We start from the raw sequence: 14,032 nt of genomic DNA, 5'->3' as shown, positions 1-14,032 counted from the left end.
GAACTTTATTGAGTTGGCATGAATCTTTCATGGGAAACAAATAGAAAAAAGCTTAGAGGACAACTCCTTTGTGTTTGTTTTAGACATTGTGAAAGGATAGAACAAAAGGGCAATTGAAGACTTGGAACAATCAGAACGAATAAACAAATAAGCTCTCTTTTATGAATACTTCTTTGGAATGGGTCAAACTATATATGGATGTTATTCTTTGACCATGATAAGCTTTGTAGATTGGCTTAGCTCAAAGTAAGTAGAAAGGGTTTTATTTTTTTGTTCTTCTCTCTTTCTCTTGCTTGCCTATTTTAACAACAAAATGTATACGTCATGTGCACTTTATTGCACCATTTGCTTAGGCACTTTTAATATATATTTTTTCCTTTTGCCAATCAAAAGAAAGTGATACACCTACAATCCTTAAGTGTCTAGGGAATGATGGAAGAGCAAAAAATAGAAGTAAAAGAAGAAGAAGAAAGGTGTTAAAATAATTGAGATGGTTAATTATATGAGAATAGCTAGGAACGGATCCATGAAAAAGTCAAACAGCATGTTTGTTTGTTTGGTACAAGAATAGATTCCCATCCAATGTATGTTTCATTCTAGAGATGACTAGTTAGTCATTTCAATACTATCCCTACCAATAGGGATCATCTCTCTGTAACTCAACAAGGTATATTCTCTATCCCAACCCCGTTGCAACTTGAACACAAAGATTTAAGTTAGCAAATAAGGACATGGATTTCAGCTCCACTACAACTTTAGACAACTGGTCGATGTTGGGATGTGGAATTTACTGCAATATGAAGATGATTATGGTTGAGTTAAGAATTTTGGAATTTGGGTTAGGAATAGGATTCGCATTTGTTTTCATTTCTAATAATAATAATCATGCTAATAGTAATAATATAATAATAAAAATAATTAAAGAAAATTTACATTTAGGATTTTGGATTTAAGGTTAATCATGATTGATGGAGATTGAATTTAAAAATTAAAAATAATATATCAAAGAAAAGTTGCATTTGGAATTTTGAATTTGGGTTGATTATGATTGATGAATATTTTTGAAATCTAGGATTGGGATCTGGCCTTTGGACTTTGGGGGGTTATGTAGGAAAACACCAAGTTAAAACCTACAATCACATAACAGTGGACCAAGCTTTCACCTTTTTACTATTTAAAACAAGGAAAGGAATAAAGCACCAAGAAAGTAAAGCCTTCTAGAGTCCCACATAAAAATAAAAAATGAAGCCAATGGGTCTCACCAATAAAAATAAGTGAAGATGGGCAAACATCATAATCTCAGCAAGCCTTCTAAGAGTCTTGCAGAGAAAAGAAAATAATGGAGTCATGCCATTAAAGGATGCAAATGATGAAAAATTTCTAGTTGTTCATTTTCATTTTCATTTTACAACAATTAACCTTATTTATGATGCTTTAGAGCAACTAAATAATTAGATTTGGGTCTGGAGAGCCGCCTCCTTGTGTATTTTTTGGACAACTTGGAAGGAAAGGAACCAAAGAGCATTCGAGAAAACTGTTTCAATCATTGAAGGGCCCCTTCTTGATAAACTTGTCTGTCATGGGTTAGGATGAACATGGCAGAATATCAGTGCCTTTAATTGATTTTGTAAATTGGGTAAGATCTACATGAGGAAAGGAGTAATTTTTTTTTTGTTGTCCCTCCTTCAAGCTATACCTTTTCATATCCTTTGTATACAACATATATACCTGGATGTATAGTGTTTAATTATAAATACATATTCTTTGTTTACTTATCCCAAAAAATATTAGTGTTTTCAATTTTATGGTAGTAATTTGGATACCAATACTGCCTTGAGTTCGATTCCCACAGATAGCGCCATTATCAAAAGCCATTTAAAAAAAATAATTGATTGAAGTAACTCCTTTGAATGGCAAAAGGAGCAAAGGGCAACAACTAGAACTCTTACAAAGGATGCAATCAAAAACATCAATAGAGAAAACTCATTCAGTAGGCAATCATCATAATAGAGGTAACTAAGAGGTCGCCTAAAACAACAAGGGAAGAATTCTAAAAGTCAATCAACACTCTAATATTAACTATTAAGAAAACTGCAATCAAATGAAGTCACGATTCCTAGAAGAAGAGAAGCTTGGTGTTGAAAGTGGTTCATAAACTTCTTTCCAAGGATCCCCCTTCCCTTATGCACTTATGTTGTTGCAAGGTGTTCTTTATGTCTAATTGAAATCAAGTTTGAAACATCAAGTTTGAAGCCTTTGCTCCTACTTGCAAATCTCATTTCATCTGGACGTGAAGAATGCATTTCAACAACAAAAAGGGATTCACAAAAATAAATTTCTATTCAGCCTCCTCCAACACTACACCTCTCTTGTCCTAGAAATCCTAACTTAATATGACAAAAGTTTTCTTAATACTAGAATACTAATTGACTTATAGAATTCTTTCCTGTTTAGTTGTAGAGAACTACTTTATTGCCTCTATAATGGTAACTGTGAGCTCTATTGGTGTTTTTACTTGCAACCTTTGTGTGACTATTAATTGTAGTCCATTGCTCATATTGCTATCCAAGTGAGTTACTTCAATCTATCACTTTTTTTTTTCAAATGGCTTCTAATTGTGGTGTTGTTTATGGGAATCAAAACCAATCGACTCAAAACAATATTGGTATCCAAATTACTACCATAAAATTCAATGAATCTAATTGTCTACTTTAGTCTAAATCTCTAATACTATGTTAAGCTACCAACTTTCCTAAAAGCTTAAATTGTTATAATATGGGCCCAAAATATATATTAAGCTTACACCCTACTTCACATGCAGCCCTATACCCCTACGTGGTGAAATAAATCAACCGTAGCAGTAGATGAATAGTTGAAAATAGTAGCAATAGGAAAGACTAACTCAAGACCTCTAGTCCCAATATCATGTTAGAGAACAAATAATATGAAAAGAAAATGTATTTCTCTTCTCTTTTTATTAATTAGAAAATAACAAACCATAGTAGCAAATTTTATATACTGCAACCCTATAATAACTCTATTGCTCAAATTACCATAATAACCTCAAAAATAATCTTTAACAAAAAAATATTCAAAAAAAGAAGAAACTTTTAGAAAATAGAAATTTCTTAAAAAAATAAATAAATAAATAAGCTTGTAGAAAATAGAAGCTTTTAGAGAATAAAACCTTTTAGAAAATAGAACCTCCAAAAGTATGGCAACTAGGCCTCATTGGTTTAGTGGAGGTTTACCTAGTTCTTTCGATCAGGCAGCCTTTTCTACCTCTTGTATAGCCTTCCTTGGTTAGTGGAGGTTTTCTTAGTTCTTTTGATCAAGCTTGTACTTCATGGGGAGGATTTCTCATCCTTTTCATGTTTCTTTTCTCAATTAATACATATATTTTGTTTCTGATCAGAAAGAAAAAAAAAAAAAAAAGAGTATGGCAACTTCTTATAACAAGAAATATCTAGCAAAAAAAAAAGTTTCCAAAGTCTAAATAAGACTCATTAAAACTAAATACCAGTAACTTTTCCTGAATAGACCTAAAGAAGTTCACCAAAATTAGGGCTAATCATGGTTTATAAGGCTTTTGATATTTTGTAATTGGGGTAGCTGGGATTTGGGTTTGAAGACTTTAGATTTGGGGTTGAGTGAGGTTGATACTATAATCAGGATTGATAAATCATGAACTTTTAAAGACCATTGGACTAAAATTTAGTTAGCATACTCGATTTTCAATTTTTAACAGTTTTTGTGAGTTGATCTTAATAAACATTATAAATATATGAAAATTTCAAACATTTTTTAACAGACATTAATCAGTCTCTCTCTCTTCTTTTTTTTTTTTTTTTTTTGTGCACAAAAATAAGAAAAATTCATTTAAGATGGTTCAATCAAGTGAATGATAAAACTCAGGCAGAAGTCATGTAAAAGGACAAGAGGAAGGACATAAAAAAACATATTTCAACACAACCTGAAGACATGATACACGATACACCTATGATTTAACTAAAGGCCAAAGATGGAGTTGAACAACCATGCAGCATTCACCAGCAAACTCATTGAGTTCACTCAGGGCGCAAGACTTGCTTACATGCATTGTCATCTTATTAAGTATCAGTAAGGATACAAGGCTTTGTTCTTGTCGTCATTGTTACAGAAAACTGTGAAAAATGTAGTTAAAACAGCTTCTTGCAAGTATGCTGGGAAAAGTTAACATGAACTCTTCAAGATCAGTTTAAACTTTTAATACCTACTTTGCCTATGTACAATGTTTTAGTGAATCAGTAATGTGTGTGTGTGTGTGTGTGTCGGAGAAGGTCAAGTCAAGAATGAAATTGAAATTAGCAAGTGCAAATGTTCCTATTTTCAGTTGCTGAGCAGGGATCTCCACAATTAAACACACTATGCGCATGCCAAAAGAAAGTAGAAGTATGAGATTAGTCTAAGTAGGCAGCATGTACTCACAGCTTTAGAGCATGTACCATGATACTTCCACCAGATCCTCCTCCCCTTCCAGGTCCTCCATTCCCTCCTTCTGCAGTTACAGATCCATTTAGATATAGTATGTCCCTCACCTTAAGCATGACACGCCCTCCACCATCCCCCCCAAACCGATTCTCAGCAGAGTTGCCACCACCCTTACTCCCATAACTCCATGGCTCAGACAAAGTAGACCAGGCATAAACATCACCACCCCAGAATTTGGTCTGATTGCTTTTCAAGCAGGAAGCACCTCGGCCACCATGCCCTCCACCAGCTCCATCATAGCCAACTGGAGTACCACTAGTCTGAGGAGGCGGTGGTCCACCCAAAGATGATGTATTTACAGAAGAATATTGTTCCATAGTCAGATTGGCTGCAGAAAAAACTACTGACCCAGCAATAATGGCAGCATATTTGCCGATTTTTATATTGCCAGATACATTGAAACTTATTGAACAGCCCTCAGCAGGACATGTAATGGAAACATGAGGGAGTATCTCTAGGTTTCCCGTACCATATATATAAAGATCAGAATTCAAATACAAGTTTGAATTCAGCAAGCAGGTCGTGTTGAATGATCCAACACCCTCCAGGTCCTCACAAGATAATGAATCATTTGATGTGGATAAATCAGTTGATCTTTTAATATAAATAGAGTTATGGATTTTGGAACCAGATCCCAAGTAACCATGTAACCAGTTTCCGGACACAGAGCTTCTACCTCTAGACTGCACTGAAGTGAGAGCAAGCACAGACACAAAAAGAGATCCCAACAGAATGGACTGGCAAAGGCACCCATAAATTAACATGGGATGCATCACTTGTCACAGTAACAGAATTTAAAAGTATCTGACGAATGCATCTAGAACTGCATATAACTTTTAGGTTGCTGCTCAAACTCAATATGTTTAGTGTAGAAGCATACTTAATAGTAGAACATAGAGTTGCTTCAAACCGTCTTCAACTGTAGTCCCTCCTTTAGTGTTCTAAAATAAAAGTTTCTGAAAATGTACCAATATTACAGCCCAGATGTGTTGAACTTTTAATCTGCCATTAAGACCATCAATTTAGATAAAAGCTAAAATATGAGGAAATAAAAGACCAAGCAAATAATAATCCGACAAGAACCACTATAATGAATTAGATCTTCTGTCATTGTTAATTGTGGCAATAGTAATGTTATATGGTGTAAAAACTGAGAGCAACTTCAAAAAAGATCCTTGGTTCCACTCAACAATATAAACACTGAAAACACAAACTCCACCTAGAAAATGAGGGCTGTTAGTAGTTTCATGTGTGCATATAACTTCGCTCAAGCATAAGCAAATATCTCAGAAAAAAATAAAAGTAAAAAATCAGAAAAAGCAGTAAATAGAGGCAGGTCTTCCAGGGACACATTTCTACCCAATTCCAAGATCTTAGATCAAACTGATATAGATTATCAGAAATTTTTAGCTCATGTGATAAATACTAAATTAATAATCTTTGAATTATTTCTATCCCTACAACTTTTTCTCATTTGAACCAATCATTTTGTTAAGATAACTGGATTTCAGCCAGTCTATTTATGCAAGTTGGAAACCTACACAAATATACATGCCATATCTTGTAGATGTTTCCCAACGACCAATCTCAATTTCAAGAAATCAAGGATTTAAAGGGGCATATAGGGAAGACATATTAAACACATCAATCTAAATGTTAACATTTTTGGGCATTCTTTAGACCCTATGGCATTCTCTGCAGATATTACTCTCCCACTTTATTTTTATTTTTTTTATCAGAAACGAAGAAATATGAATTAATAGTGGTAAAAATACAAAAGAAGCCTCTATAGTAGTAAGAGAATCCCACTTTATTTTTTTGATAGGTAAAATACGAAAATATATTAAAAGCCTTGGGAAAGAGTGCAACAATGTGCACACGTGGTATACAAAAAGCACCCAAAGGCAGAATGACAGAAAAGAGAACAACATGGGAAAACCAACCAGGCACACGACCTAACACCCAAGAAAAACAAGTTTTACCTAACTAACTCTCAACCCCCCCACAACTCAACTTGAAATCCTCACTAAACAAGAGTTTGATCCCCATTGCTTCACCCCTTGCCCCTATCTATCATAAAAACAAGTTTTACCTAGCTAACTCTCAAGCCCCCCACAACTCAACTTGAAATCCTCACTGAACAAGAGTTTGATCCCCATTGCTCTGCCCCTTGCCCCTAACTATCATAGGAGACCTATTATAGTTAGTTGAGCACTCCAACTTCTGAATCTCCCTCTCAAAATAGGAAGAAGCGATTAGCTTCCTCTTCCGCCCCGAAGCCTTGACACCATGCCCTCTCCTTGCATCCATCATCCTCAAAAGGGAGATAATCTTCTTTTCAGAAACCATCAATAGCATCCCCACATAGCTATTGAAATTAATCAGCTTATTACATAGACCATCCAAAGGATGCACCTCCCCCGTCGAACGAAAACCTAACTTCAACTTGGAAGACTATGACTCCTCAATCTAACAATGACATCCTCACAAAAAAGGCCTTCCACAATGTTCTGTGGAAACTCTAGTAGAGAACCATCCTTGAAAAACAACTTAAGTGGTTGATTTCCTTCTCCCAAAGCCTCACCAAGAAGCCCCTCTTTCACATGAGACTTCTTCTTCAAGTCGCGACTGTCTACCACAAGTTGATTCAAAGTCCAACCACCATCAACTAGTGACCTAACCATTGAAACCTCAAATGAAGAAAAAGGGAACAGCCCTACCTAAAGAAAAGGGACTCCTACCTTCAAACCCTATTGCCTTAGCCAATAAAGCCTCATCAACTCCCAAAACCCTTTCCTTAGAACCCTAAACCCACTCTTGTAAAAGGGGATCAACGAAAACCTTGTCATTGCTGCCTTTCTCTCTATTGGACGGAGAGTGTTGGAAGCTCTTCTTGACTTTCTTAAGCTTTTTTTTTTTATAGGTAAACCAATTGTATTAAAAGCGCCTAAAGCATACATGATATATACACGGCCAAAAAAAAAAAAATGAGGGATACACAAAAAACAACACTCTTCCATCACTTACAACCCAACCAATCTATAAAATCAAATAAAGACAATGAGCTAGACCCTAAATGTACCTTAATCCACTCCAAAAACATGTATATAAAGGAGCATAAAATAGCTTGATTTGTCAATTCAGAATCTTAAAAGGCTCTTTGATTTTTCTCCCTCCATAAGGTTTAAAATAAGCACAAAGGAGTTGCTTTCTAGACCTCTTTTCTTCCCAACAAAGACACCCCACCAGCTAAGGAGAGCATCCTTAATTAAGGAAAGCATTACTCATTGTATATTAAAAAAGCAAAAATAAGATGTCACAGCATGATTGCCTTAGGATAGTAAAGGAAGATATGGTTTGTTAACTCCTCATCACCCTTGCACAAATAATATCTGCTTGGAAGACACCAATCCCGCCTTTTTTAGCTAATCTAGAGTTAGAATTTTTTCACAAACTGTTTTCTAAGCAAAAAAAAACTAACTCTCATCGAGACCAAAGGATTCCACACTATGCTTGTGGGGAACCCTTTTGAAAAGCGACTTGCTAAGGAGGAGAAAAAGGATTTAACTATAAAGGTGCCTCACTTTGACAACCACCAAACCATAACATCCTTAGCATCTCCTTTAATCACTTGCCCTTACAACCTTCTAAGCAACTCTTCCACCTCTACCAATTCTCAATCATTTATCTGTCTTGTGAACCCTGGATTGTAGCAACCAACTTCCCCAACCTATTCCCATCAGTGGCTATTGAAAATAACTCTAGGAAAGCCACAACCAGGGGCTCCTCCCCACAACACTTATCCTTACAAAATCTCACCCTCCTGCCATTTCCCACCCTAAAACCAACCCTGTTGTTGAACCCCTTCTACCAACTTTGGATAGCCTTCCAAAGGCCCATCACATAGCCTTCCCTCGAAGCTCTGGAACACCATCCCCCTTCTTTCTTTTCATACTTCCCTATAATCACATATTTCCAAAGGGGTTTGTTCCTAGAAGCAAATCTCCAACACCATTTCCCAAGAAAGGCCTTGTTCAAAGAAGACAACTTTCTAACACCCAGACACACATCCTTCTTATCCAAACAAACTATTGACCAATTCGCAAGGTGAGGCCTTCTTTGGAGCTCTCCTCCCCCCCAAAGGAAGTCCCTTTGGAGCTTCTCTAATCTAAGAATCACATTAGGAGAGATTACAAATAAAGACATGTATTAGATTGGCAGGCTAGATAAAGTGTTCTTTAATAAAGTTAATCTTTCTCTTTATGATAAGTACTGCCTCTTCCACAAAGCAAGTCTTTTCTAAAATATTTCCTTCACTGCATCCCACGCTTGTACAGACTTGAAGAAAGCTCCCAAAGGGAGGCCCAAATAAATAGAAGAAAGAGTCCACTTTGCACCTCACCACCCTAGCCAAATCCTCTATATTAGAAACCTCCCCCATTAAGATTAACTCACCTTTATCCAAATTAATTTTTAAGCCAAAAATCACCTCAAAGTTTGCCAAAAGTGATAGCCCTTAATCCATCCTTTGTCAGCTTGCCAAAGCTCTTTTCTAACCTAGACTTCAACTTAACTGTTCTAGGTTAGCCTAATAAAAAGCCTTTGGCAAAACTTGTAGAACTAAGTTGGCTTGTGACACACAAGCTTGCTTTGACTAGGAGAGCTAGATCTGTAGATGGGTAGGGCTTTTGAAAACATTTTTTTTTATATAGGCAAAAGCAGAAATATATTAGAAAAGGGCACCTTGAGGAAAACCCACCAGCATACAGGGAGTATACAAAAGGCCCCTTAAGGCACACACAAAAGAAGAGAAAATACAAAACCGTCCCTCATCTAGCGCCTAGCCAATCAAAAAAACTAAGTAAAGGAAGAGGACCTTCATTTACAACTGACTTTGTCCACACCCAAAGATTACAAACAAAAGAATTTTTCAACCTATGAACCAAAAAGTCCTCATTATCGAAAGCAATCCTGTTTCTTTCCATCCAAACCGCCCAAAAAAGGCACAACGGGGCTGCCTTCCACACCTTTCTATGCTTCTTGCCCAACATAAAGCCCCTCCATTCAATAAGCCACACGTCTCCTTGTCTTTAGGAACCAAGGTGCCTAACAGCCCAACAAGAACCTCATCAAGGTGCACTGAGGGCATAGAATCTACACAACATGGTTGAGGACCAACAAATCGTTGTTGTCGTCATGCCGAAAAACCAGTACTCATCTTCCTCCTTTCCCACTCTCCCACCCATGTGTGAATTACACTCACCAGCATCCCTAACCTTTGGATCTCTGCACCTTTCTTTAGAGACCATCATCATCAACCATAGTGGAATCTACCACCATAGCTGGACTTCAAAAACATGTACCCCATCTACAACATGCAACTTACTGAAAACCTTCCTCCTAATGGATTTTACAAGATTCATAGTCCACTACAGATGATGTCTCTCCCTCATCTCCTCATCTATTTCCACGAAACCTTCACAAGCATCATTGAACCTCTTAAAGAGCTTTTTCTCCCCACAAATGCAACAATAACCCTAACACTCTCACCCAAACCTCTTTGGCACAAACCTCATCCCTAAAATAGACTACATCTAGCCTCCACCAATCCAATTGCAAAATTTTCCCCTCAAATCAATGAGTTCCCAAAAGCCAAATCCTTTCTACTTCGAAGGCATTATCAAACTCGAAAAAATTTAGAAAGCCCCCCAACAACACAAGTGAAAATTAATTTTCAATCTCCAAGAATGCCTAGGTCATGCTTTCAAAGAGCCTAAATCCAACACCTGGTTAGAAAAATCACCCTATCTCCCTACCAGGCACTTCTTAAGAAGTTCCGAATATTTCAACACCTCCTCAATTACACTCTAAAACGAAACGCCTCACCTAACTCCCTTTGTCCTCTATTCACCAACTTCTGCCCTTTGGGGATGCTCCTCCCCCTCCACTTTCCACCAATTTTCGGACAACCACTTTGGTGACTCCATAGGTCTGTGCACCGAAACAACACCAATGCCCCTCATCTTTTAGGCAAGGGTCTTCCATCCCCCTGACCATCCCTTCCTTCAAGAAAAACTAAGGAGAACCTTTTCTCCTCCAAAGACAACACAGAGCAAAGCAAAAAATCTACCTGCCTTATCACTATGAAAGTCTAACTTATAACCCCTTCCGCCTTCCCATATTGAAGAACTTTCCAAACTTCCCTTCAGAGTAAGCTTCTACCCCCTCCAGCAACCGAGCTAGACCCCTACATCCCTCTCACCAAATCTAATTCAAGTGGAAAACCACCCCTCAAGTGGAAAACCACCCCTCTCCACTATCTCCCACTTGTATGGTCAACTATTTAAAATTTATCTAAAAAGTTTCAAACATTATATATATACATATTTTTTATTTTTTTTTTTTGATAGGAAACGACAAAGGAATATATTGATAAAAAGAAGGTACATGCATTTCACAAACTCAAAAAGACCGATCTAAAAACCTACAATGATTTCTATGCAATTTTCTTATATAATTCATATCATTCACTTACTCCATTACAAGTATCTTTGAGACATTGAAGTGTGTTACTTGATAGAGACAACTTCAAACATGCATTTCTTTGACACAAATTGAGGAACAACACATACATACTCATCCTCGTCTTCAATTTTATAACACACTATCTTTCATCATATAGATTCCCATATAGGAGTCAACAAGAAGTTATGCTTCAGCTACCAAAAGACTACAATTATTTTCCAGGGTTTATGACAAATTTTCGGCATGCATATAAGGCAAAACACAACTTAAAGTGTACATAGATCATCAATTAAATATTCTGACTTATGCCTTTTTTGGACTCTATGGAAAGAAAGAAATAGAAGGTCATTTCAAGATGTTGAGCAATCAAATCAAGCAATTAAATATTCTTTATGACTACTTTTTTGGAATGGGTTAAAGTGTACATAGATCATCAATCAATGTCCATAATAGGCTTTGTTGACTGGTTGGGCTTCAAGCAAACTACCGTAAATAAAGGAGGCATGTGTGGAGTGGGAGGTTGTTTTTTGTTTCTCTTTCCTTGGTTAGCCTTTTGGCTCATATTATACACATCGTGTGAAACTCGGTATGCATTATCTAAGGCACCACTAATATACTCTTTTATTGGCTATCAAAAAGACTAAACTTTAGCCACTCCCCTACTGAGATTGTAGAAGTGAAAAGAAGCTCAATTGCATTACAACACTGAATTGCTGAGGTGCCCGATTTTGATGGTGCGTCCTAACTTTTTTCTCATGGTAATAACAACGCCTACAACAAGCCTTGCAAAATTAAGCTTCATAATGAATGATTTTTATTCATCCGCTCCATACAGTAAGACAGCTGGACACAAAGCCTGGAGCAGATGCAGTAATATTTGTAGTAGATTTAGGGTACTTCAAGCAAACAAATAAATAAAGACTGAACAAATGTACTCAGAAAAGCAAGACAGTAAAGAATCGATTATTTTGTAACTTATATTTATAGAAAACCTTCAAAGAACAGCCCTAAATGATATGAATATTCAACATTATTTTATGATCTCATTTACGAGTTCACAACATCGCATAAACTTTTGCACAAAGCCCATCCACGTACATTTAGAGACAATAATTGAGCGCGCAATGCAGATCACTTACAAGAATCATCATCAAACCTAAACTTGAATTCTTAAACAGAGGAAGCAAGCAAACACTTAACAAAACTCTCGTGAGATCTGTCATCTCATTCACCGATTTCCATTTCACTACGAAAATCGCACATCACGGAACTCATCCAAACAACAGACACCAAAACCTCATACAATTCTCACAAAATAGACATTCACATAAAAACAACAGAGAAATGAAAAAGAGAAAGAAAGCGCACCGTTTTCAGATAGAAAGTGAGAGACAATTTTGGAAAAATCGCATGGAATGTAAGAGAATTTAGGTTTTTCCACTTCACTCAAGTCAGTTGGGTAGTGAAATCGTTAGTTCCATTTTCTTTCATTTTCTCTCCCTTTCTTGGCTTTTCCTTTTCTTGCTGTCTTTCTTCTGCTGAGAGAGTCTAAGCCACGTTTGCATAGCTGGACTCCCATAAAGATATCATCAGCATCACCAGTGCCCTTGTGTGATCTGGACTCTTTCATTCCAATCCACCCTTCATTTTTAATGTTATTTTCGAAACTACCACTCCATCTGTTTTCCTCCGTACGCTACGTAATCTCTGGGTTGAAAATTAAATTCAATTCATAGATTTTGTTTTCCAAATAAAAATGTCAAAAATAGTAAGTCTATTTAACTGTACAACATTGCTTTTATTATTAAAAAAAAAAAAAAAACATAAACATAATTTAAAATTATTATTATAATAATATTATAGTAATCATAGATTTATTGTTTATATCAAAATAGTATAAGCTTATTCCAAATATTTCATTAGACAGATCAACATGAATGTGATTATTTATATTTTAGAGAAATTAAAGAACAAAAAGAAAAAATAATGTTTTTTTTTAAATTTATTGATTGAAGCTATATTCTATCCTTCATCGTAAATGTTGTTACCTTCTTGTTACTTCTTCCTATTGAAAATAAAGGGTTATGTAAAAATGGCAAATTTTCTCAAAATTCGGGGTAATTTGTCCCCTACTTCTTGTCAAATTTTGTGTAAATATTAACGATATAGACAAATTTAGGATTGATTAAAAACCCTACATGATAACGTATTTTATAGACATCAACTCTAGTAGGTAACATTAGTGAAGCCAATAATACAATATTTAGAGCAAAAGAGTAAATTTATTATTAAATTGGTCCTCGTATGAACTCAATAATTCCTTGAGGTAAAGTTTTAAAAAATAAAAGCACTAATCATAAAAATTATTGGATTTGATGAATCTAATAACAGAGAAAAGGAAATTCATAAAAGCAATTTTCATTTTATTATATGACAATATTCTGTCATTAATCATAAATATCACTATCTTCTTGATACTTCTTATGAAAGGCCAAGGGTTAGATAAGAATGACAAAGTTTTTATTACCCTACTACTCCTAATACATCTAGTATGGGGTAAATTTAAATGGTATAAATGAGTTTTTGATCGATTAAAAAACCCTACATGATAATGTATTTTATAGACATCAACCTTATCAGACAATTTTAGCGGAGTCAATAATATAATATTTAGAGCAAAATAATAAATTTATTATTAAACCGGTCCTTGTATGAACTCGACCACTCTTTGAGGCAAAGTTTTATAAAATAAAAGCATTAAAGATAAAGTTTATTGACTTTAATGAATCTAATAATAAAAAACAAAAATCTTAAAAGCAATATTTATTTTATTGCATGATATATTCTCTCGTTATTTATAAATGTCGTTCCCTTCTCGGTACTTCTTCCCACGAGAAGTCAAGGGTTAGGTGAGAATGACATATTTTTATTTTTATTTTTTGAAATTCAGATAATCTATCACCTCCTACTCCTGATA

At 35.6% G+C, this 14,032-nt stretch overlaps 1 protein-coding gene across 1 annotated transcript in view; it reads right to left on the bottom strand.

The window, feature by feature from the left end:
• LOC117929191 overlaps nucleotides 1-12,619 on the bottom strand; it is a 55,955-nt gene extending 43,336 nt beyond the window's left edge. Inside the window, exons 1-2 of the mRNA XM_034849449.1 lie at nucleotides 12,424-12,619; nucleotides 4,468-5,532 (exon numbers count right to left, since the gene is read on the bottom strand). Of these exons, the coding sequence (XP_034705340.1) occupies nucleotides 4,468-5,303 (836 nt within the window). The 5' untranslated portion in view covers nucleotides 5,304-5,532; nucleotides 12,424-12,619. The remainder of the gene's footprint in view (nucleotides 1-4,467; nucleotides 5,533-12,423) is intronic.
• Nucleotides 12,620-14,032: the final 1,413 nt, after the last annotated feature.

The sequence above is a fragment of the Vitis riparia genome, chromosome 2, assembly GCF_004353265.1.
Source record: "Vitis riparia cultivar Riparia Gloire de Montpellier isolate 1030 chromosome 2, EGFV_Vit.rip_1.0, whole genome shotgun sequence".
NCBI classification, from domain to species: domain Eukaryota; kingdom Viridiplantae; phylum Streptophyta; class Magnoliopsida; order Vitales; family Vitaceae; genus Vitis; species Vitis riparia.
The sequence above is the reverse complement of the archived record's forward strand: the minus strand, read 5'-3'. Positions and strand labels throughout refer to the sequence as shown.